This window comes from Gouania willdenowi, chromosome 4, assembly GCF_900634775.1.
Source record: "Gouania willdenowi chromosome 4, fGouWil2.1, whole genome shotgun sequence".
NCBI lineage: Eukaryota > Metazoa > Chordata > Actinopteri > Blenniiformes > Gobiesocidae > Gouania > Gouania willdenowi.
In genome coordinates, this window is record NC_041047.1 from 43,232,788 (window position 1) to 43,258,874 (window position 26,087).

A 26,087-nucleotide genomic window follows, 5' to 3' on the forward strand; every position below is an offset into this window, starting at 1 on the left:
CACGAATGAATGGGGTAACCATGGCAACTTGGCCTCTGATGGCCCCGAAGACCTTCTCAATGAGGAATTTACAGGTTATCTGAGTGGTTTCAACTGATTTCAACCAGTCAAATCTTCATCACCCATCCTCTTCATCACCAATCCTCCTCTTGTGTGGGGTTTGCAGGTTCTCATTTAACACTTACAACTTTGATCTTTAATTGCTCAGTCATTTTTTTTATGGATTTCAACCATTCAAACTTTGACATGTTCAGCTGTTTGTTCACTTTCAGCTCATACTGGGATTTTTAAACACACTACTGTGTGAACTGGACTTCTAACTGGTTACACTGCTTTTTCCCTTCATACTGGGGTTTTTACACATACGACTGTATAAACTGGACTTCTACCTGGTGGTACTGGGTTTACTGGGTTTACTGGTTTTACTGGGTTTACTGGGTTTACTGGGTTTACTGGTTTTACTGGGTTTACTGGGTTTACTGGTTTTACTGGGTTTACTGGTTTTACTGGGTTTACTGGTTTTACTGTTTACTGGGCTAATGTTAATGGTAGTGTAATGCTAATGCTAGGCTAATGCTAATGTAAGGCTATTGCTAATGCTAGGTTAATGCTAACACTACGCTATTGCTAACACTACACTATTGCTAACACTATGCTAATGCTAACACTATGCTAATGCCAATGCTACGTTAATGCCAAAGCTATGCTAATGTTAACGCTTTGCTAATGCTAACACAATGCCAATGCTAATGCTAACGTAATGCTAATGCTATACCAATCCTAATGCAAGGCTAAACACCTAGAACTTTAACTGTTTGGCCATTTTTTAATGGATTTTCATCTTTCAAACCGGCAACCGCCCACGAGCCCCTCCCATGATTTCCGTGGGAATTGTCTAGTTTGATTTATTGTTGTATTTGTGTGTCCATTAAAAAGGATGGCATGGTTTGTCTTATTTAGCAGAGGTTTGTCGTAATGTAAATTAAAAGTTCATGCGTTTTAAATGTAGATTTGAGGGTTTTGTGTTGATTGTTACATAAATAATATTCTCTGACCAAACCGTATGTTTTCTCTCTTTATGTATTATTATAGAATTTAAACATTTTTTATTACAAATGAACCTGTTTAATTCACTGATGCCTAATGTTTTAAACGTTTTTATTTTTCAGATGCATGTTTCAATTTTTGTCAGCAACTTCAAACCTGAGGTGAGCTGCTGCACAACGTGCTGCAAGCATTATCACTGCTCCATTTGTCCTAAACTGAAGTTATTTAAGCTTTATAAGTTGGAGAAGCACTCTGATGCACATGTAAAAAAATGCAATAGCATTTAAAGGTAAGATTCACATGCATGCAGACAGCCTATTGTGTAAATGCACATCTGATATCAATGCTGATTAAAAGAAAATGCTCCTATTAGTTATCCAAGTTATTATTGTCTTTTTTCTATTCTTTGTAGTAATCATTTTATTTTGCTTATATTTGTTTTCGATATGTTGATTTGCTGTTGCACTTTACAGTGCAGAGATGTGGGTCATATGGAAGTATACCTCAAGATGTGCAGCCATGCCTAATGCCGACCTACCTCTACTGAACCTATCCTAGTCACTCCTTCTCCTTCCCAACCTGCTTTCACCTAAAGTACAGTCTAAAATGGTCAAATATCCTCACTATAGCCTCTTATTATTCCGAAAAAAATGTTTCTACACATATCCAAAAGAAACACACAACGCCATCACCTTCAGGAGGAACCTGGTGGACTACGTTCCTCTCATCATCAATGATGACCTGGTGGAGAAAGTATCGTCCTTCAGGTTCCTGGGTGTTCACACCCAGGAGGAGCTCTCCTGGGCCACCATCAGAGCTATCCTCTCTGACCCCTCCCACCCTGCTCCCCTCAGAAAGAGATACAAAGCTCCACCTCCAGAATGACAGTTTTTATCCCTGGGCCATGAGAACCCTGTACAAAAAATTATCTTTTTTCTCCCATGACTCAAACTACATGTGGAATAATCCTCATCAAAGTGCAATACACTGAGCCATATTTATTTATCTTCTAACTGGTCACTTTATATTTTTATATTGTGTGTATGGTAATGTACAGTATATAGTTTGCTGAGTAGTTTTTTAGTAGTATATATTTATACGTCTTTCATTTTCCAGTATTTTATTTAAGTGTGTGATTTATGTCATTCTTTGAGAGCACCTTAATGTTGTGTATATATATATATATATACAATGACAATAAAAGCTTCTATTCTAAAAACGAGTTTTTTCTCCACTGTAGCTAATGCTTGTTTATGTGGAATTGTTGTTGTTTTTTCTTAATTTTGTATTTTGTTTTGAACACTATGATGTGACTTTTTCTTTTAGTTGGCTTTTTATAAATAAAGTTTAATTGAAATCCAATTAAATAAAGACAAAACAGATGTCTTCCTTAAGTTTCATCATGTTTACAGCCCATTGTATTTGTGTTGATCTTACATAACTTAATTTGTACTTTTTTGACATTACTAAATATTGCTTTTTGTCAACCACTTATTTGTGTCTTTGGTTGGCAAATTATTATTCATATTACTTGCTTATAATTTAAACAATACTGGTTTGATACTTCTTTGGAACAAAATTTTAGAAGGATTTTTGTAACATTTACTGTTCGTGCTCGCCAAGGTAAGTTTTAGTGGTTCAAATATATTTGTAACTGGCATTGTATACTTAATAGGTTAAGAACAGTATGCCTATTCACAACTGTAACAAAATGTACATTATTGTATATTTTACTGATGTCGTTAATATTAGATTTATGAGATATATATCAATAACTATATTCCTTGAGGTCTACTTTCAGCAGATCTGCGCTAAAAGCTATGCTTACTTTACTTTACTTAAAGACAATATGCAGTGATTATCAAGCCATGTGATTCTGCATATGGTTATTTATTTCTAGTGTAATGTTAATGCAGATGTGCAAAAATTATGAGCACATGAGAGACCATCCAAGTAAAACATTAAAAATGCAAAAAAAATATTTTTAAATAACAGAATACTTAAAACATTAACATAAATTGTCTGCCTAACTTAAAACCACGTCTTGAATGTTTTGAAATTGTTTCATAAAAAAATTAGCTCTGGACTGTGAGAATTACTTTAATCACAAAAAAAAAATTATATATATATATATAAATATACTATACATAACTGTGACACAGTTATAATACGGACTTAATGAAATATTTTACCTTCATGTGTTGTACTTAAAATTTTAAGGTATTCACAGTGCTGTGAATCTTTAAACATTGAATTTATCCAACATTTATCCCTGTTTTAAGGTTAAAACAAAGAGGTTGTGACAGGACTGCAGTACAAATAAAATGATTGTGTCTCTAGAGGAAATCAAAACGATCAAAATCATTCACGGAAATGCTGATCAATTTATTTGTTGTTGAGGTGCATTATACTTTGTTTTTTCAATGTAACACTGCTGAGTAATCAAGTTAACAAAGGTATTAAAATGCAGAGAAACCTTTCGGAAGTGCCTAGCCGACATGGCTATGCTATCAGTTATATTTTGTATTTTTTTCTTCATTTGCTGATGTCACTTCCTGAGCTCAGGGAGCAGGAGCTGAGCATGGAGGTTTGCAGCTGGACTTTCTTGGTATATATAGAAAGTGTCTATTTGTACGGTTGCCTACGGAAAACCCTCAGTGCTATTGGTCTTCGGGTTAGGTTATAACCCAATATCGCAACAATTTTTAGGGTTAGGGTTAGCGTTAGTTTTAGGGTAAGGTTTTGTCTTAGTCATGCGACCTAAACTGGCCAATGACTGACCTATCACTTGACCTAAAATGGTCAAATAGGGGCGCTGCGTACGGATAGAATGTCGGTATATTGATACGGCAACCATACGGATAGTCACTGCCTTATATAAACGTCTGTGGGCAGTGCAATCAGAGAGAATTATCTTCTTCTTTTTGAGGTTTTATGGCAGTTGGCAAACTACGAATAAGTGCATTACCGCCACCCACTGGATTATAAGTGAACCAGGTTTTAAGAGGACCAACTAACTCAAAAAATAAAAAGTAAATAATAAAATAACTAAAGTAAATAATATAATTAATTCCTCCTCCATCTGATTTATTTCCCTATTATAACTAATGCAACCAAATAAAACATGTAAAATGGTATGTAAACCGTAAACGTAGTGAATATAGTACAACATTTCCTAATGTTTATTGGTTTTAAAATATGTATATACAAAGTATATAATATTCATTTCATTTTTCAAAAACATGGCTCTGTTTTTTTAAATATCTACAATTTTGAATGATTTTTTTTAATTTATTTTTATTTTTTTTTCAAATCTGTTCTGTACAGAAAGAAAAACAAAACACTTTTTAACCATACTTAATCTGACCATACTTAAGTGATGGAAAACCAGAATCCGGACCAAAAATCCAACCCTGTAATGAAAGTCTTTGTGTGGTCAAGGCAAAAATTAATAAATAGATGCTCAAAAGTCATAATGAAAACTTCACTTTGTTATTTAAAGAATGCTAAAAGAATAATTATTTTTTCAAACTTGGACTTTTACCTTGACTCACTTTATTTAAATAACACATTTTAATGACCACACCCTGTTGGCCACACCTCCCCCTCACATTTAGTTGATTTATATCATTATTGTATTTCTATATGTTTGGAGTGTTAATAGTATGCATTCAATTCTTCAGTCCCAACCAATCCACATGTTGAAGGTTTAAATTAAGAACTATGATTTACACATATGGACATTGATCAACGATTTTTTATATGTCTGCTGTCTCTGAATAAATACACTTCCAATCTGTATTTAAAGAAAAGTTTGTTGGCAGTTGGAAAACAACTCTTGGCGGATTACTGCCACCTACTGGTAAGGATGTGGACCAGGAGTAAACATACAAAAAAAAAAAAAAAAAAAAAAACTGTTTTATTACATGTATTCAAATTATTTTATGATATACCAAAATATTAATTCATACCTGACACAATTGAAAAATGTGTAGAATTATTTTTGCTGTACTTTTGTAGCAGTTGTTTAATAAAAAATAAAAATGGAGTCACATGATCGCTACCACCCCGGAAGTGGAGAGAATAATATCCAATATGTCTGCTGACAGGAGGAGAGCGGTGTGAAGTGAAGCACAGAAAGCCGTTTTTCGCCGTGCTGTGGTCTGAGCTGAGTGTCAAACATGGCTCACAGTGTCCGCTCCGTGCAGGAGTTCGTTCAGGACTCCTTCGTGCCGATGGTGGCCGTCCTTTGCAGCGAGGAAGCTGAAAGAGTCACAGCCAAGAACAAGCTGAGTTTCTGCGAGCTGCTGAGGCCTTTCTGTAGACTGACGTCCGAAGGTACTGACACGGACACCATGACAGACACCCAGGCTGGTAGATGACCCACATTAACCTCTACTACCAATCTATTGGTGCCCAATGTAAAATACAGATATATTCAGTATTTAGCTCTTTGTCTTCACATTTAAGACAGAATCTCATGACTAACTCCATCATGCTAAAGTTACTGTCAACCTGCGTTCATTTAGTCAGTTATAGTCTACTAATAGTCAACGAAATGACATCAAGATTTTAGTCGACTAAACCTGTTACAGATACTCGACTAAAATACAAGCTAAGCACAAGAGTTTATGGATTTTCTTTTCTTCTTTTGTTTAAAGCTTTAATTACCATTGATTAACCTGATATAGGATGGTATTGTTAATCTCTTATATTACCCTACCTGGCCTATTGCTCAGAAAGCTGAGTAATACATGTAAAATGTAGATCCATTAATCAAATTCCAAAAAAGAGCATTAATACTTAAAGATGAATTCCGGACACCTACTAATGAACTGTTTAAAAAGTCAAGAACAATACAATTTATGGATTTAGTAAAGAAAATATAATTTAAGTAGGGTTTATATTTTTGAACAAAGTACACTTACAACAAATGTTAAAAGAAGATGCATTTTTGTTTGCAGTGTTAAAGTTTGGAATGATCTTTAGGATCACTTTAAGTTATTGAGTTCACAATAACTGTTCAAAAATTCTTTAAAAAACAAAATGTTTTGCTCCTATTGAAACACAAGTTGATAAGCAGATGAACACCACTATTGTTGTTTCTTTTGTGTTTTTTTAATATAATGCTGTTTGGGGGTGGGCTCTGATAAGCAGTTACTGCTTCAGCCCATTCCATTTTTGGTTGTTAAAATAATATTTATTCATTGTATTGTATAAGTTTGAAGAACGCCAAGAACAAATAAAATAAATATCATCATCATAAGTTAAGCATAAGAGTTTATGGAATTTATTTAAAGCTTTAATTATTATTACCCAACCTTATATGGGATGGTATTAGGGCTTGTCCCGCCTTTTATGTAACAACCTTCCTGAGTTCCTAAAAAGAAAACGTCATCCCATGTGAACATTATAGTTTAGTTTTTATTAATTGATGAAAATAACAATATATTTTCATTTGTTTTTTGTTCACATTTATTTTTTCAATTAGACTTTATTGTCACTTAAAAAACATTCAACATAAACTATGATGAAAACTTTTAGTTGAAAACACTGTTTATATATATATATATAAATAAATAAATAAGACATTATATACTATATTAGGGCTGGGACAATATGTTTTTGTACCGTGTAAATTGTTGTTCAATTCTTGGGTACCTATCCGATTTACATAGTGATTCGATAGTATTGATTTTTGCAATTTTGTTTTCGTTTGTCTCCATATCCAAAAACAAAGATTCAATCCTACATTTCCAGCAACCAAACAAGAATCATAGTTCCTATAAACAATTCACATCATCGGTCGGTTTGTGGTGGAGCATTTGTAATATGCAGTACAGGAGCCCTCCAGGACCAGACCTGCACTGCTTTAAAGAACTAAGTGTGTTTTTGTTCTATCGCAGGTCACATCAGAGACCCTAACAATCAGGTGCAAGTGGTGAAAAACCTGCGTATTGGAGTCAACAGCATAGAGACTGATCCGAGCACGGCTTCGATGGCGCTGCGCCCCGGGCAGCTACGACTACTCGATGAAGTGGTGTTAACCTGCCAGCCACAAGAGGGTGCTCCTACCACTTCGATAAAAAATGGAGAATATGAGCTCAACCTTAATGGTTGGTATCTGGGATATTCAGGCTGTGTTTTCTCATTATTGTTATATTGGAGATGATTAGTTTAATATTATGAGGAAAGCTCCATATGTGTATTTCCCAGCTTTAGCTGACATGCTGTAGTTCTATCTGTAGTTGTTTTCATTGCTCTGTTTCTCCTTTTTGTCTTTTCTTAGTAAACACTCCGTGGTTTGAGGTCTACAGAAGGAAATTCTTGCAGTCGATGCCTTCCTCTGACCATGAATTCCTCAATCACTACTTAGCCTGTATCCTTCTGTCATCCAAGAAAAGTGCTTTACTGGTTACTGGTTGGAGAGAACTTGTTTTGTCCAGGTGGAACAAACAAAAATGACGTTACAGACTTTAGTGTTTAAACCATGACTCAGAGAGTGAGAACTAAGATAAAGAATATTGAATCCTTTAATGGGCCAGTTATCAATTTTTCACAGCTGATTAAATGGTATGTTACACTATTGTGATTATGAATGGTTTATGGATTTATTTAACTGCTGTTCTCTTGATATTGATAAGGGAGGAAAAATACATTGGGGAAGCTAATTTATGCAACTCATTTACTGTGCTTTAGTTTATGATGTAAAAGTGCAACAGAAAACATTAAACAGAGTTTAGAATCAACAATAATCTGTCTCTCAGATTTAATAATGTTCTCGTTTGATGCTGTATTGGAGTTAATTAGTCACACAGAGGACTAGATCTAAACATTTTAAAGCCAGTGTCTATTTATGGAAAAACTCTTTTTAGAGCCAGTTAACTTTTCTGACATAACCTTTTTCAAAATGTTCTTGTGTCGAAACCCGGTGCTGCTTATAAATATTATTTATGTAAAAATATGTTCATCGGTTGGTAAATAATTGGGTTTTTTTTCTACGGTTAACTTTTAGTTTGCCTTGTGGATGGATGATTGCTACATTGCAGGTGTAATGTTGTCACACTATTAAAAAAATAAAAAATAAAATATATATACAGGTGTATATATATATATATATATATATATATATATATATATATATATATGTGTATGTGTTAGTGCAAGGTTGACTCTTTGGTCCTTGACTCTGCGGTTCTGAGGCCTCCTGGTGGTGTCCTCCACTGAGGCCGTCCCTGTGGAGCAGTTCTTAAAGCTTTCACAGGAGCAGCATAGAATCCAGCACAGCGGAGAATATACAAACCCAAAGTGGTTCATCCCCAACACTCTCAAGTACTATGTTTTACTGCATGACCTGAGCCAAGGGGAGGAGCAAAGGTACATCTCCTTTTGGTGACTCAGTCATTTGTTTTAGTCAAAGTAAGCTTCTCAGCATTACAAGTGAATCAAGTAAGATCTAAAATCTTAAGATCTAAAGACACCTTTTAACCCTCTGGTTAATGAATATCCTCTACTGCACACTGATACTACATCATTTAACTTATTGTGTTGAAGTATGGGGCCATGCTTGTAAAACTACACTACAGACAGTTTGAACAATACAGAAACGTACCATAAGAATGGTGGACAATGTTGATTTTTATGAACATACAAATGCATGCATCAAACAAAAGCTAAGGCTTTTGCCCCTTTTCCCTTGGTCTGACCAGAGTGTAGACTGTGTATGCTTCTGCCCGACCAATAAACCAAGACACTTGTTGTTTTCCCATCTCTAGGGCAGATGCTGTTTATGAGGATATGAAACAAAGGTATGGTCCTCAGGGCTGTTACCTGTTGAAGATAAACTCCCGAACCATTTCAGCTGGAGTAGATGAACAGATTCCTGATCCCTGGAGTCAGTATCTGCACAAGAATAATTGCCAACAGCAGGTAAGTCAGTTAGACGGATCACCAGCATCAAATATCAGCAACAGGGGCGACCGTGGCTCAGGTGGTAGTGGGTCGTCTTCTGATTGAGAGGTTGGGGGTTCGATCCCAGTACCTGACTATGTGTCGAAGTGTCCTTGGGCAAGACACTGAACCCTAAGTTGCTCCCAGTGGTCGACTAGCGCCTTGCATGGCAGTCCTGTCCCACTGGTGTGTGAATGTGAGAGTGATTGGGTGAATGAGCTGATATGTAAAGCGCTTTGAGACTGCTTCAGTGTGGTGATAAAGCGCTATATAAATCAAGTCCATTTACCATTTTCCATTTAGTTAGGAATGAAAGAGAATCTCATTTAAATACAGTGGAAAAAGGAGCGGCTCAATCTTCCCTTGTTGTTGTTCAACACCATCCGTGAACCTTTTTAATGGTGCTAATGATGTGTATACATGCCAGTTGGGACAGTTTTCACATACAAATCAACTTCACTACTTGTAAAATGGATCCACCCAAAACTGTGGTTAGATCTAGAGCAGACATTCACATTTCAAAGTTTAAATGTATCGTCTCTCAATCATTCAGTCAAACACCAGCTTTGTTTCCAAACCTTAACAGTGCTGAGAATATCACATCACAAGCTCTGCCCTTGCACCATTTACATTGACCTCATTTGGAATAACACTGATTTAGTAGGAAGAAGAAACCCAAGCTCAAAGTTACTGTATTTTTCACCAGTTGCTTTAATACACCATGTGTATAACAAACCCTGATGTTTTCAGTTGTGTTACAAAATGTGTATCATATTATATAACATGAGAACATGTAATATCTCCTCTCAAAATATATGGAAAATAATTAAATTGAATGTGCTGTCAGAATATGAAAAGATGATTTCAAGTCGACTTTATTCTGGACTCGTGATTCATTTTTAAAAGAACACAGACAAAGTAACAACGTTATGTTTCAAAAGACAGCTGTACTACCAATGCTTCCACATGTAATGTATGGCACTGAACCATATGTCTATGGCAAAAAATAGATTCGTAGATAGAAACAATTTTATTAAGCAAAAAAAAAAAAACATTTTTTTTTGAACTTTTTCACGTTCTGTCCTTGTGGGTTACCGTAGCACGATGTGAGCCAGCCCCCTCTTTGTTTACATGTGTTTACCCTTTGAGTAGGCTATTTGTGTGCCACAGACATGTTTATTTTTTTTATTCGCACTATGCTGAGATGCTAAGGGAAGAGTTTATTATTTTTTTTAATTGTGATGTTATATGTTATAAAATATGTAGTTATATGATTTCTTAATCAGAAAATTTGAGCGACTGTGAAGTTGCTGTTGAACTTTTGCTTAAACCTGAGTTAAAGCTTGAAATTGTTGAATGACAGAGTCTCATTTACTTTTTATTTTGGGATTGTTCTATGCATTTTAACTCTTGAGGACAATCACAGCAATAAAGTTGCACTTTTGACAATATATCTGATGTCTGCAGTCATTTTTAAGTGCATTGAAAAAAAAACAAAACAAAAAACAATGCACTTAAAAATCATCCAGCACTAAACTGTGGACAGGATGTGAAAGAGTTAGAGTGAAGGTGGATCTTGTCCTGCTGTGAATGTGATGACATTATTTGATGCTTTGTACTGAAACAGTATTCCAAATTGTTTGCAGGATTTAGTTGATGACCCGGTCCCATCTGCAGATGATCCTCCTGCTGATGAGGAAACAACAAATGCCTCAGATGTGGTCGACAGTAAAACAGAACATGGTTTGTCCAGGTTTCTAATGAATGGAGATGGTTTTGTTGTTCACACAAACATTACCTTGCATTACCTTAGTAATTTTACCAGGGTGAATTTATTTAAAAGCTGTCACATTAGATCCAGACAGCGATGTGTTCACAGAATGATCCATCTTTTCTTGGGCAGGTCGTTTTCTAAGGGAACTGATTGGTCAGGAGGCGGGGCTTTCATACTCGCTCATACCGTAGCCAGAACAAAACCTGGTCCTGACCAGGTTAGCTGTTAAGCCTAAGTTACCGTCGTTATTTAGCCCAGTAAGTTAGCCAGCGTCATAGTACCGTTCACACCGAATAAATCTCAGAAGTCAGCGGGATAGGAGGAAAACCAGCTTCCAGTACAGGCCCTTAATGTCATTGCGTTTTTGTTGTTTTGTATGCTTTTGCGTTATATTTCTTTATTTTTGTTGCACTTTTGTATATTTTTTGGTAATTTTATATATCTCTAGAGGTACATTGTGCATTTAATTTGGGGACCAAACAAAATTAGACACAGGGTTGCATCCATGTCTAGTGTAGCTTAAACTTTTTACACCACCTACAAATTTCTTCAGTTAAAAATCTATCTTGGTGTGATACATGTACATTTTAAAGTTTACTTGTCATAACAAATGCTTATGAAGTTTACCAAATTAAATATCTAACTAGGGTTAGCTTCTTGTATAGATGTGTGTGTGTGTGTGTGTGTAGCTGCGTTCTGTCTTAAACTTGGTGTGTGAAACATTTCCTTTGTTGCCCTCTAGATGTCATGTCGGGAAACCTGGAAAATCATCCTCTCCAATTGGATGCATCCATCAGCCCCGGCAACCTGGAAACGCTGATGACCGTGAATACGGAGCTCAAGAAGAGCAACCGAGAAGTTGATCCCCAGACTGGTGGAGCGGGAAGCCATGGAGCGTGGCTGACCCTAAGTGACCATGATCATATCAGGCAGTTCATTCAGGAGTTCACCTTCAGAGGCCTTCTGCCGCACATCGAGAAGAACATCAGACAGCTCAATGATCAGGTGCAATGCCACCATTTACTGCAGCATGGACATTTTTTTATGAGTTTCTAATGATGTTGCTGGTTAGCTCTGCTGATTAGTCGGGGTTTGTTGATACAATATCCATTGTTTGGACAACAGTCGGATTCATGGCCGATATATTACAGTCCGCCTCAATTAGATTTTGACTTGATTTGATTCAAGGGCCTTTCCTTTATTTAACACCGTGGTTCCCAATCTTTTTTGTCCCGTGTACCCCCTTTGCATTTTTATCAACTCATGTGTACACCCTCTTCATATGATAAGTACCCTCTCCATAATTTAATATATGCTTTTTCATTTGTCGAACAACTGGTTCTCCTAAACCTATAAGTGTGTCTTGAACATTGGTTCCCTAAGGCTTAATCTACAAATTCTATAGGAGCCTATATGAATGTGGAATTTATTTGTGTAACTTTTATGTAATTACTTCAATAGCTAGAAAATGTGGCATCTGATGTAAAATGTAGCTAATTATTTTCTCCTATTGTCAAAACTGTGATAAAATGGCCTCTACAGCATAAAAATAGTTTCAGAAATGTAGATTTTTTTTTTTTAACATTTTTTATTTTTTTTTAACAAATAACGGTATCCTAATGATGATGATGATGATTGATGGTTTGAGTTTCCATTGATTTGATTGGATGGTTGCGTAACCCATCGACGCATTTCACACCTGTTTAATGTCTCTGTTTAAAGCTGGTTTCCAGGAAAGGTCTGAGTCGCTCTCTCTTGACTGCTACTAAGAAGTGGTTTGGTGGTGGCAAAGTTCCAGAAAAGGCAGTCGCTGAACCAAAGAGCAGCTGTGGCCTCTTGTAAGCTCTCGCATATCACGTCATCAGGATTGCATTCACACACCCTGCTTTAATGCTTCTTGTCTTTGGTTGAAGATATCCCCCAGAAGCCCCGGAACTGCAGATTAGGAAAATGGCCGACCTGTGCTTCCTGGTTCAGCACTATGAGCTAGCATACAGCTGCTACCATACGGCTAAGAAAGACTTCCTGTCTGACCAAGCCATGCTGTATGCTGCTGGGGCACTGGTGAGCACACGGACGCACGCACGCATGCACCCACGTGCGCACTCACTCACACACATTGGAACCTGTTTTGTATTTTTAGTTCCATAAATTACAGTTGAAAAAAAATGACAGTTTTCTCATTAAAGCATAATCTATTTTTTTAAATTACTAATAATTAAAACATTAAGTTTAATATGACATTAAATTGTGTGTGTTCATTAATAGTAAAATTGTCAACCTTTCTTTTTAAACAGCCAGGTAACAGATGAGTATCCATAATTAAGTTGAATTGTCTTTTTAAGTCTTACTTAACATTTCAAAAAGTAAACTTTTTAATTTTTCAAAAACACTGTAAAAAATAGAACCATATAACAAACATTCTGTAGATGTCATTACGAGTGTTGGGCAAATTACTCTAAAATTGTAATACATTTTATATTACTAGTTAGAGGCATAAAAGCATAGCATTTGTGTTACAATTTTACCACCTACAAAATGTGTCTGAGTTACACTACTTTAAGTTACTAATGTGCTAGTCGCACTTTTATGTTGCGTGAAGCCATTTTAAAATACTAAACCTATTACATTGATATTATTACAGATTATTGTCTACAAATGTGACACCACAAAACACTTTCCTTTTCCTTTTAAAGAAAAATAGTCAAACAAAAATGTATCTATTAAACAAAAACACAAAAGAAAGCCTTAATATTCAGGTATCATTAGGTATGAAGAAATGAATTTGAAATCGTGGGAGTAATTCCACCTAAATGTGCAAGTCGTTTCCATGGCCATGCGTTATGATTTACAACAGTCCGCTCTGCAGGAAGGAAGTTGGAGCGAAGTAGGGACGGGCGATATTGACAAAAAAAAATTATCCCGATAATTTCTGGTATTAATCACAATAACGATAAAAATCACGATAAATAAAAGCTATAAATAAAAAAATAATAATAATTCACAACTTAAAGTGTAAACAGGTTCTTTACAAACACAAATGAATGTGAATACATCAACATTAGACACATTTAAAAAGGCTACAATAGCTGCTGACTCAGAGTTCATGAGCTGATATTTTATGGAATATATTAGTGCATGTGGGTCACTCTATTAGTGTTATTGTATGTAATTCATTTATTTCCTCATTTGAAATAAAATTATTTTCTAAAAAAAAAAGCACATGAAAAGCAAAAATAACTCCATTCGTGTTTTTACTGCTGATGAATCTTGTTTCATTTATCTGACAATGAGTTACATAAAGTTATGATTGATGAATATTTCTCTGATTTCCTATAATTAAACCAGATCAAGCTGATGATTTAATCATTCAGTATATTTAAGTGTAATAATCTCAATAGTTACATTAGTCTAATGGGACCAGCTTTGTCTGTGAACACGTGAAATATAATTAAAAAATATTGCGTTTCACAAATTTGAACGGATTAATAGTGACATTAGTATTTATGCTAACATTTATTTCACACGTGTGACATGTTTAGCTTTTATCCTTCCATAGAAAAGTGTTAAATCTGACCATAAACAGTAAGATGTGTTCTTTTTACTTGGTCTATTCCTTATATGGAGTGGTTAGCATTAGCTCTGTGTCGGTGGGTTAGCTTAGCATAGTTAGCTTTAGTTGAGTTTCCAGTTCATAATCATTGATACAGGTTCATCTCTGTCCCCGTGTTTGTGGAACTTTGGGTGGATTTGACAGAGGAACTTGGATTGGTTCCCTTTGTTGGATGGTTGTCTGGTTTTAACCAAGTAGCGGTCCATGATGTATCGCAGCACGGTAGCTTCAGGTAGCTAAGACGAGCACTCACACACAGACAGATGGCAGTGTGTGAAGGGGGCGATGGCAGTGCACGGCAGAGCTTCTATAAACAACGTTCTGCTCCAGAGAATAAAAGTTGACAACAAACAGGGGCAGTTTTGGTCCATGGAACACATTTTTTTGGGGCATTCTTAGCTAAATTGAGGGACAAATGGCCCGTGGCCCTCGCTAATTTTCGACATGGGAATTTATTGTTTATATCGTGGGATGACAAATTCTTACCGGTGAGAATGTTTTTGACGATAAATCATAAACGATAAAATATCGCACATTCCTAGTGCGAAGTTTCTTCTTCTACGCCACAGAAATGGGTAAAATTTACGGTGGTGTCTTCAACACTTTTGAGACTTTTTTTTTTTGTTTTCATTGGAATATCAGTGGAATTAATTAAAGTTTCAATGTATCTTGCGTAACTGAAATTGTAATGAGTATATTGCTGATTTTTGTTTCAGTAATGCGTTATATTACTGGGTTACATAAAAATCACTTTTGTAATGCTTTACTCCCAACACTGGTTATTACTGCAGCTTGGCATTGTGGGAAAACAGATGTTTTTGCCTGAATGAAATGTTACAATCCTTTTATTTTCATTCTTCTTTCATCTGTGGGCCGTACCAAGTGAGCATTGGCCCTGTTCTGGGCTGTAGCCACTGGTTGGACACCAGCAGGGGACTAACCTGCCTGCACTTGGTAAACTGCTAAGGAAAAAAATCATATTGTAAAGTGAACTCTAGACTTGCTTTGTGCTGAGATTTGACATCATGTTAAATGTTCCTTTTCTTTAAGCTTTCTACTATGAGGTTGTAATGATGTCAACAAAATATGAAGTGTTGCTTTTTAGCTTATTTAAAAGAAAAACATGTGTTTCACCAGAGCATCAGGGCTTCTTTGGTAGACCCGTCCCTTATATACGTTTTCTTTTCTTTTTTCCTGCCACATATTTTCTTCTCTTCCAGAAGGTTCCAGTGCTTCTTCCTTTTGGTTACTAATGAAACAGAGCAGTTGTATTTTGATCAAACTGCTGTTAACTGCACTTTGCTGTTTGAGTGCTTATTGCCTCTTGTTCTCTCTTTCTTTCCTTGTGTAGGAAATGGCTGCAGTGTCAGCCTTTCTGCAGGCAGGAGCTCCCAGACCTTACCCAGCTCACTACATGGACACTGCAATACAGATATACAGAGACCTGTGCAAGTACGTGCCATCCATTCATAGACAGTGAAGTTAGGTTAGTGGCACAGGTTTACTGCTCCTTGGATTAGTTTCAGTGTGTGGACTGCACTAGTTTCCACTCTGTTATATTTGTGGACATGGACAGGGTGAACCAATGGAACCCATAATTGTAAGATTGCAGTAGTAATGGCAGGAGAGGTCATTCTTCAAATGTCATAAAAACGTGAAGGATGGACTTAAATTTACTTTTGTTCTTCTTCTTCAGGAACATGGTCCTGGCTGAGCGCTGTGCTTTACTCAGCGCAGAAATACTCAAGAGTCAAGGAAAATACTCTGAGGCTGCAACGCTTCTTATTAAAATGACCAGTGAGGTGGGGATTCAGACTTTCACTTCTTCCTGATCTATAGCACACACTCTCTGATGTTACTGAGCAGCTGGAGACTCTTAGTCAGTCCTGTTCACAGCTGATTGAATGAGACTCCTTGGCCCTCATTTTTCAAGTGTTCAGACATTCAGATTTGTGTATGATGGGGTGTACGACCATATTCAAGCTTTGGTGTTTATTAATGTCAATGTCAGCTTTATTTCTATAGCATGTTTAAACAGCCCAGGCTTACCAAAGTACTTTACAATAAAATAAAATAGACAAAACAATTAAACAGATAAGAGGTAAAAACAGTAGAAATTATGTACACAACACACAATAAGCAGCAATGGATAAAACCATAACAGGCAAAAAAAAAAGGAAGTGACTAAGTGCTGCCGAAGTGAACAAGTATGTTTTAAGAAGGTTTTTAAAAGCAGAGAGGCTGTTCACAGTCCACACAGTCAGAGATAGATTGTTACATAACTTACAGTAGGGGGCTGACAAGATGGTATGCACCCAGGGCCCAAAATGTGCTACACCCCTGTTAATGACGATCAAATTCAGCCACCGCATTTATCAAACCTGATCGTTTGTAGGCTGGGATTGTTTAGATACCAATGTTTCATAATTCACACATGATTCCTGTCGTACGACCAAATGTACACTCAAATTTAAATTAGATTAGATTGCAAAATCAATACATTTTAAAGTCAACATTCAAGAGATACTGAGATTCCTAGCTTATTGTTTACATATAAGTTACTTAAATGCATCATTAGTTTGTTGCGCAATGATGAGTAAGTTGTGTTTTTCCGGACGTTCTGTGTTTTTCGAGACGTTCTGAGAGAACGTCTCGATATCCCACCCTCAACAGCTCTACTTTCTCCGCTGCCTCTGTCAATCTACCAGAAGCTACACCTCTACATTTGTGCATGCGCATTGCAAAACATAACAAAGTTGCATAACTACAAAAACTACACATTTATTGTTAGTGCCATAACTTTAGATTAAAACGTGTTTATTACCTGTCCATGAGAAATGTTGCCAAATCCTAGTCTGTTCGTAATCCTTTTAAAAGCAGCAAGTCCCTCCTCCTTTGAAAAGCAGCTTCGAGATAAATTATTTTGTGGTCACGAAGATGTCTATCCACATGCTTTGTACCCGGACTTTTCTTTTCTTTTTTAGTAAAAGCTTTATACGTTGGCAATCGTAGAATGGGTAACTGGAGTTGATCCTCGACGTATCCTCCTGTCAATGATCATATATCCTTTCACGCAACTTTAAAGCGTCCATGTCATGCTATTTTTCACCCATCTCCATTTGTTCCAAGAACCACTAAAACATAGTATTTGAGGTTTATTTTTCCAAACTTGCCTGTTTTTCAGTGTTTTAGCCTCTGAAAACTTACTTTCTAAGCAACACTACACAAAACAGGCTGATTTGCGTCCCACTTATGCATATTCATGAGTGGGCGTGTCTATAGACGGGACACTGACTTCCTCCTCCCCGCATGGTGACATAGGGCCAGAGGACGACCCGCCCTCCTTCCACCCACTCTGTAGCCGAGCTCATGCTGCTTTATAAACACAGACAGAGCGTGGGGGCGGGGCGTTCACTGGTACATACATAGACTGTAGAAAATACATACATAGCACTGCGGAAAGGATGCTGAAATGTTCACTTTCGTGGGCATGTCTGTTTACATGTCAATCACGTCAGAGAGCTTCCTGGCGGCGCAGCTTCTCCAGCTCAGTGGCAACACGTCATCAAATTGGAGCAAGGTGTTTGGGCTCGCCCTGCAGTAAGAAAGGAGTAAATTACCCTCTGACTAACGATTGAGGGAATCAATGAAAAAAACACTTTGGGCATGTGTATGAAGCCCAAATAGCACTTTTATGATGTTTAAAGCACAGAAAAGTTGATTTAACTTAACATGGGCCCTTTAATCACAGTTGCTCGCCATATTTCTGCACTTCCAACTCCTAACTACACATGCTGACCATGCTGGCAACAACAGCTCTGTCCGTTTGGCTAATTCTGCATGCTGAGTCTACAAGAAGCAGATAGTCGGTGAGAAAGGTGATATTTAACACTAGAAGTCCCACAGAGGTGTCAAATGAACTTTTTACCTATAAAACCCAGAGAGGTGTCATTTGACCCAAAGAGAACACAAAAATTATTTATTTTTAATGACAGTGTGGTGTGAGAAATGTGCAAAAGAACAACTGTGATTTGTTTTCAATGGTTTTTATTTGTGTAAAAAAAAAATAAATAAAAATAATGATAATAACAAAGCAACTGTGCACATATTTAGAAGAATCTCCTTCATCCTCTTATTGAGACTCGTGACATACTTGGCACTGCCACGGTATCTCTCTCCTACATTTGCCACATGTGTATTTGTGGCAATGAACACATCGCACAGTTGCGCGATTGCTCTTGCAGCAATGGTTGATCTGACACTTAGCCCTTTTCCCAGGGCCTGGTGTAGGCGGTTGTTGTTGGCGCAGTTGCTCTTTGAGTGCCTTCTTTTCACTCACATGAGAGTTAGCCAACTCTCTTGCTAGCTGAACCAGGAAGTCCACCCGTCTCTCCTGCACCCCGGTGCATGCTTGATAAAGCAGATGTGCATTGAGTGCCGCCATGTCGATCATGTTGTAGAACACGGCGACTGGCCATCGCCGTGTTCCTGTGCGCACACTGTACTCCCGCACCATCTGGTCCATCACATCCACTCCGCACTTTGTGGTGTTGTATTGGGTGATGGTGTTTGGCTTCCTTTTGATGGTTTCCTCAGTCTCAACCACGCTGTGCATGCTGCTGAGAATGTAGACGGTCTTTTTTCGTTTGGGCGCATACACCGTCAGCGTGGCACCAGTGGTGGAAAACACCTAAAAAAAGAAGAAATTGTTATTATAGCGGTTTTAAACACAATGACACACTCAGAGGTGTTGATGGAATAAAAAAGACCAACAACATACCTGAGTGGTGAATTCCTTGCGGTCCATCTTTCTAGTTGACTGAGGAATTTCCCGGCGAATCTTGTTGACTGTCCCGAGGATGGTGGTTTTCCGGCTGAGCAGTCGTCGTGCAAGTGTCAGTGATGAAAAGAAATTGTCCGTGGTGACCGTCCTGCCTTTGTCCATAAATGGTTCCATCAGCTTCATCACCACACTCTCAGAAAGTCTCTCCTCACTGGGACGACTGGGGTCCTTTCCAAGATATGGGAGGACATTGCAGATGTACTTTGTTTTCAAATCACAAGCCACCCAAAACTTTATGCCAAATTTGTCGGGTTTTGTTGCAATGTACTGCAGGAAACAGCAGCGAGTCTTCGATGGGAAAAGCTGTTCATCAATTGTGATGTGTCGACCAGGGTTGTAGCATGTGATGCAGTTGGTAACAAACGATCCCCACACATCCGAAATTGCAGCAAACTTATCTGTCTGCACTCGCTCACTGCGCGTAAACATGTCATCAAATCGTAGGTGACGCATGATGTCTTGGAAACGGTTTCGTGACATAATTCCAGTGATAAGTGGGTTTCCCAGGCGTGCTGACCAGCTGTCACGCAGAGATGGAACCTTGGTCACCCCCCTCAAAATAATAACAGAAATAAATGCCATTAGTTCATGGAGGATCATGAACCAGTCCGTCTGCTCCGTTTGCCGTGCATGCTGAATAGTCCATTCTTGAATGGGACGGAGCATGCCAACAGTAATGAAACAGAGGAAGCTCTGAAGGCGACTCCTGATTCTTCTTCTGGCCTTTGCTGTTGGCTCTCCATCTGCAGCGTACGGTTCCATTGGAGTGAAACGGAGAATTGTACCCACATGTTCTTCATGCCACACTGTGCCCTCTTTCGCTGTCTCTGTGGGCTCACTCTCCAACCGAGCTCTCTTTTCCAGATGAGGAGCAGTCTCGTCATCTGCAATGTGAACAAATTCAAATTATTCTTTTCTTCGGTTTTAAATAAAAATAAAGTCAGGAAATGAAAATAGGATGTTTGGGAAATCTAACCTGAAGACAGCTCAGAGTCCGAATCCGAATTTGGCTGAAGGTTTATGTCCTCCCCATCTGAGTCACAAGGGTTTGCATTGTTCAGGATCAATTCCAACGCTTCTTGAGTGGTAAATCTTCTCTGCATTTTGAGTAGAATAAGTGTGGAGTGTCAGCAGGTGGAAGCAGCCAGCTATTTATTCCCCACAGCACAAAAGGCTGCATGACAACAGGGTATTCCAGGGGTGTCCAATTCCGGTCCTCGAGGGCCACTAATCAGCACACCTTATTCAAATGATCATCCAGCTCTGCAGAAGCCTGATAATCATTTGAATCAGGTGTGTTGGAAGAGGTGACTCTGTTTCTTTCAATGTTTGTAGTCTGTGTTTGTTCTCCCCCAGCATCAAGCAGAACGAGTTAATAAACGGGGCATTGTGACTTTAGCTTCCAGGGCACTTCCCCCTAACATTCCAGACTTCCATTGTTAGAGTCAGGCTCTCCCCCCTGCTGATTTCTCAGGTGATTCATTTACAAATGAATAGATGCAAATTGTAGCCATCAGAGTCGTCAGTTTGGTCCTAGAGTTCATTTGACCCTGCTCTGGGACTTCTGGGGGGATATAGAAATCCCTGGGACTTCTAGTGTTAATCCTCTCCTAACATACAACCTGGATGCTGCACTTTTATCGCTATAGTTGGGGTTACACATGGCTGCTTAGTGCCAAGAGCCAACAGAAATGCTACACTTCCCACAATGAAAACAGACGTGTTGTGCCTCTACCTCCCACAATGCACCAGTTATTTAAAGCGCCAAGCCGCGCCGAAGAATGCAAGTGCGTCATATCCTGTCCAAAATGGCGACTCTCCATGGTTTATGGCTGATGGCATAAAATTGTTCTAAAAAGTCCTTTTAAAGTGATTTTTTTTTTTTTTTTTTAATAAGAAGGTACACATATTGTTTATTGGGTATACATTTAACAATTTTTTTGCGATACACATTTTCACTATAGGTACCCTTTAAGGGGACGTTGGACATTCAATGTCTAAGCTCTAAATTACAAAAAGCCAAAAACTCCAAACCCAACCCTATATCAGAATAAGAACAGGACTACCAGTATCCCCAGTCCAAGCCAAGACAACAAACTTGCAAACCAAATCTCCATCTCTGCTGCTGCCCAGTGTCTGATCCCCTACTTTGGACTTTAAAATGCATAACAATTAAGAAAAAGCACAACTTTATTTTAATATAGGACAATGTATGTAAATAACTGTCACTCATTCTATTAATTTTTACTTAAAGATTGATAATTTTTTTATTAGATAAAATTTGTTTTCAGTTTGTTTTCATCTCCACTGTAAACACTTCGTTTGTTGACATTTCCACGCATTGCAGGACGTGGATTCGCAGAGTTTTTTTTTATTTTGATTTCACAAGGAACACCGAGAACAAACTAAAACAAAAATGGTGTCGATTGAATCACTGTCCTCCTCGTCTGGAGAAGAAAAAATATATTGCAGTAAGAAGTCAAAAAAAAAGAAAGCAAGAAATATATATATATATGAAGTAAATAAATGATTACTTCCCATATGATGAATAATACATTGAAAGGTGTTGGAAGCAAACATTTTCCTACTTCTGTTGTTTTGCTCTTGTGCTCAGGACTCAGATCTGCGCAGTGCTCTGCTGTTGGAACAGGCTGCTTACTGCTTTATAAACATGCGTAACCCGATGGTGCGGAAGTTTGCTTTCCATATGATCCTGGCTGGTCATCGTTTCAGCAAAGCGGGACAGGTGAGTTTATATTTTGCTATAGGCTGCTTTTTAATTCCAGTGCAGGCATCAAACATGTTCATATTTAATGTGAATGCAGTCAGGAATTTAAATATGACAGTGACATGGCACAAAGGTTAGTCCATAATTTTATTTCTAACATGGACTATGTCAGAGCAGAATACAGAGTCTCCTCCCGAGGATAACCCTCTCTCCTATGGCACAGTTTCAAACTACCAACCCACTTCAAACAAACACTTGTTTCCTCCCTGTCCGTGGACACTGTCCACAGTAATTTACTGAAGCAGTTATTCTCACTTGTAAGCCCTTTTATTGCAGATATCTTCAACTTTGTTATTATTGTTTTTTTCTTCTTTTTATTGAAACATCTCAACATACAATCTCCATGCAACAGGTACATAATGGTTGAGTCCTTTTTCTCTTTGCCAACATCCTCACGAAATAAAAGATGGCATTTTTCCTCAGATTTTTTCTGTTAAAAAACAACAAACAACAATAGGTAATATGTACTTATAAACATCAACAAAATCATGTTCAGGATTCACATGGCATTTACTGACTGACATCTTGAACAGTTAAACTGTCAGACATTTACTGTTTTCAGTAAAAAAATCAAAACAACAACTTCAATTTTTTTCTCTCTCTCTCTCTTTTTTTTTAAATAACATTCCTGCAATACGTATCTCTCGGACAAAATCAGACCTAATCGGTCACACAAATTTTAACCAGTTTTCCCAAATCTTTTCAAATTTTCCCAAATCTAGTCTCATGGAGTAAGTTAACTTTTCCCAGACATTTATATTGTGCATAACTTCATTTCAGTCGCCAACCTTCTTTTTCTTCTATTTTCTGATAATTGCTTCTTTCCTTGCCATCATCATTATTTTATAGACATGTTTATGTCTAAATCTTGTCCAATTAATGTCTACTTTCTCCAAGCATAAGACCTCTAATGTAGATAGGAGGTATACATTCAGAATTTTGTCGATAGACTTGCCAGTAGTTCTGAATGGATGAACATTTCCAAAATACATGAAAATGGCCAACACTTTGTGTCACGATATACATTCTGTGCTGGTGTTTTAAAGAATCTTATAATGTTCTTCAGGCTGTGTTCCCTCCATGTTAAGGAGCAAGTTGTCTTCCACTGCTGTTCATTAATCTCTTTTCAATCATCCTCTGATATCATCATATTTGCCTCATCTTTAATTTATATACAATAGTACAGTGCCCGTCGGAAGTATGCATTCATATAGTGGTACTAGCTTAAGTAGAGTTGTCAGTTATGGCCAAATGAGTGTGTGTTTGAAGTTTGGATGTACAAAGAGGTGTACATACTCCGTACTCTATAGTGTTGTAAAGGGTTATATTTGCGGGTGCAAAATAAAATAGCGTGTACGATTTCCCTGGTTTAATGTGCATGATAAATGTGTTTGTTTTTTTACTCATTTTTATATTTTTTTGTTTGTTTTTTTTTTTCTGTAATGTATGTTTTTTGGAGTCCTTTTGTGTATTTTTGTATCTTTCTGTTGTGTTTTTGTGCATTTTTTGTATAATTATTGTTTTTTGTTGCCATTGTAGTGTGATTTTGGAGTCATTTTGTGTGTTTTTATATCTTTTTTGGTGTAGTTTTGTCCATTTCTGTTGTCATTTTGTGCATAAATATTTATTTTTGTGTATTTTGAGTCATTTTCATATTTTTTGGTTGTTTGGTTTATATTTCTGTATTGTATGTTTTTTGGAGTCATTTTGTGTGTTTTTGGAGTCTTTCTGCATATTTTTGTGCATATCTGTTGTCGTTTTGTGTACTTTTTCTATAAATATTTAGTTTTTTTTGTTTTATTTGACTCAATTAGTATATTTTTATATAAATACTGTGTGTCTACCTCCATCTGCTCCGTGCGCGGTAACTCTCACACACGCCTGCGCGTCATGCACATAATGTATGTGTGTGTGTGTCTACCTCACACATCCCGGGCGATGTGGGCGACCGTGGCTCAGGTGGTAGTGGATCGTCTTCTGATCGAGAGGTTGGGGGTTCGATCCCAGTACCTGACTATGTGTCGAAGTGTCCTTGAGCAAGACACTGAACCCTAAGTTGCTCCCAGTGGTCGACTAGCGCCTTGCATGGCAGTCCTGTCCCACTGGTGTGTGAATGTGAGAGTGATTGGGTGAATGAGCTGATATGTAAAGTGGAGGTATGGAGATACACACATAATGTGTGTGTACCTCCATATCCTCCTTGCGTTATCTCTCACACACACGCGTCATGCACATTTGTCGCAGGTTGTACATCCCGGTATAGTGCAAGCACGCACATCAGCCGCGTGTGTGTTTACATTTTAGCGCTAGCATCTTAACACATAGAATAATATAAGAAGAAACACTCACCCTTGCGCAGAACAAACAATAATCATAGTGGAGCCGTGTTGTGGACCCATCCGCTCACAAAAAAGTTTCAATTCCTCTGCCTGAAAAAGCAGATAGTTTGTGATATGGTCGGCTAATAGCCGTCAGCACAGCTGCTGCCCACAGTCATGGAGACAGAGGAGGAAGTGGACTCTGTGACCCGCGACTTAAAGGAAGTTTGGGATCACGGGGATAATTTTAAATAACCATGTTTGTGATACAGTCGGCTAATAGCCATCAGCACAGCCGCCGCCCACAGTCATGGAGACGGAAGAGGAAGTGGACTCTGTGACTCGCGACTTAAAGGAAGTTTGGGATCACGGGGATGATTTTAAATAACCATGAAATATTAACTTAAATAACGTTTAGCAGTAGAAAAACGTTTAAATTTTTTTTTTTTTTTAACCTAAACAAACTGCGACACAGTGACGTCATGAACCGGAAGTAGCACGCTCAATATCGCGCTCATTACCGAGAGGGTTTTGAATGTTTTGCTACACCAAATTACTCCAAAAGAACAGATGCTCACACTCGGGGTATTTGGAAGCCGTTGAGAAAGGTTCAGGTCGAACAGGCACTACGTCGGGGTGATATTCGCACCATACACACACACACGCACACACACAGACCTTTTTTGCTTTTATAGATAGATATATTTTTAGACACTCCAAAGTTCAACACCTGCTGAAAAAAACGAAACCTAAATGATTACAGACCGATCTTCAAAGTCAAGCTGCCTTTTTTGGCAAAATAAGTGAGTGGAGGAAGTGGGATGAGAGGAGGTTGATATTATCGGCCGATAGTTGTAATAAAATATCATATCTGTTAACGTTCTGATCCTCCTATATTTGCATTTGTTGTCTTAGGTTTACCAATGCAGTGCCATCCTTTCTTTACCAATATACATAAAGGCTATGAAACACTTTAATAATGGAAAAATGATTTAAGAAGTGAGGGCAGCTTTATGAAGTGTGAAACCCGTTTCAAATTCTTTCAAGAGATTATTCAGAGCTTTTCACAGTCACTGATGATGTGCTCCTTACTGCTGACGGAGAGGACCGCTTCATTTGAGTTCACTTTTAAAGTGCCTGGAGGACTGGGTTAGCATCAAAGGTTCACCCTTTAGTCTCTTACATTCATCATACCTGTCTAAAGGATTTTTTTACTTCCTCTTGCACAAACTAGTCCATGCTTTTATTCATGTGAGATTGGACCGCTGTAATGACCTGTATGCAGGAATCAGTCAGAGCTCCTCCCATTGCCTCCAGTTAATCCACAATCCTGCTGCTGGACTCATCTCCTCTGTGCTCACCTTACTCCATTGGCCCCCTGTGAATACTACATTGAGATTAACATTTTAATACTTACCTTAAATGTTCTAGCGCTCACAAATATTTCAAACCTCCTGTGAAGAAACTCATCTTCTCATCCATGGTGAGTTGTGGATGAATCATTGCTGTTCGTAAGTCAACGGCAATCACACTTTCTCTGCCAACGTTACAACTCTGTTCTGCTAAAAGTCACACTGAAATAATCTAAGCACCCTTAAAACCCAGCTTTTTTGCCTTTTTGTTTTATTCAGCCACACTTTGTAGTTTGTAGTCTGTTTCAGGGTTGTGATTCCTGCCTCTCTTTTTATGGAGGTATGGAAGAGGTCACTTTCTGTAGGCTTTATTGATGAAACTATTGTTTGCTCTTCAGCTGT

The 26,087-nt window shown here is 37.8% G+C and overlaps 1 protein-coding gene across 2 annotated transcripts in view; it reads left to right on the top strand.

Annotated features, from left to right (window-relative positions):
- Window positions 1-3,615: 3,615 nt before the first annotated feature.
- The window catches only part of trappc8 (trafficking protein particle complex subunit 8), a 48,433-nt gene continuing 25,961 nt past the window's right edge, over window positions 3,616-26,087 (top strand). Inside the window, exons 1-13 of one of the 2 annotated variants that reach the window (XM_028444132.1) lie at window positions 3,616-3,634; window positions 5,157-5,385; window positions 6,954-7,163; window positions 7,337-7,426; window positions 8,250-8,424; window positions 8,823-8,976; window positions 10,644-10,740; window positions 11,514-11,776; window positions 12,494-12,609; window positions 12,685-12,835; window positions 15,736-15,836; window positions 16,081-16,186; window positions 21,842-21,973. In XM_028444132.1, coding sequence (XP_028299933.1) covers window positions 5,229-5,385; window positions 6,954-7,163; window positions 7,337-7,426; window positions 8,250-8,424; window positions 8,823-8,976; window positions 10,644-10,740; window positions 11,514-11,776; window positions 12,494-12,609; window positions 12,685-12,835; window positions 15,736-15,836; window positions 16,081-16,186; window positions 21,842-21,973 — 1,752 coding nt within the window. In that variant the 5' untranslated portion in view covers window positions 3,616-3,634; window positions 5,157-5,228. Of the gene's footprint in view, window positions 3,635-5,136; window positions 5,386-6,953; window positions 7,164-7,336; window positions 7,427-8,249; window positions 8,425-8,822; window positions 8,977-10,643; window positions 10,741-11,513; window positions 11,777-12,493; window positions 12,610-12,684; window positions 12,836-15,735; window positions 15,837-16,080; window positions 16,187-21,841; window positions 21,974-26,087 lie in introns of those variants that run through there. The other variant, XM_028444133.1, reaches the window with a different exon arrangement.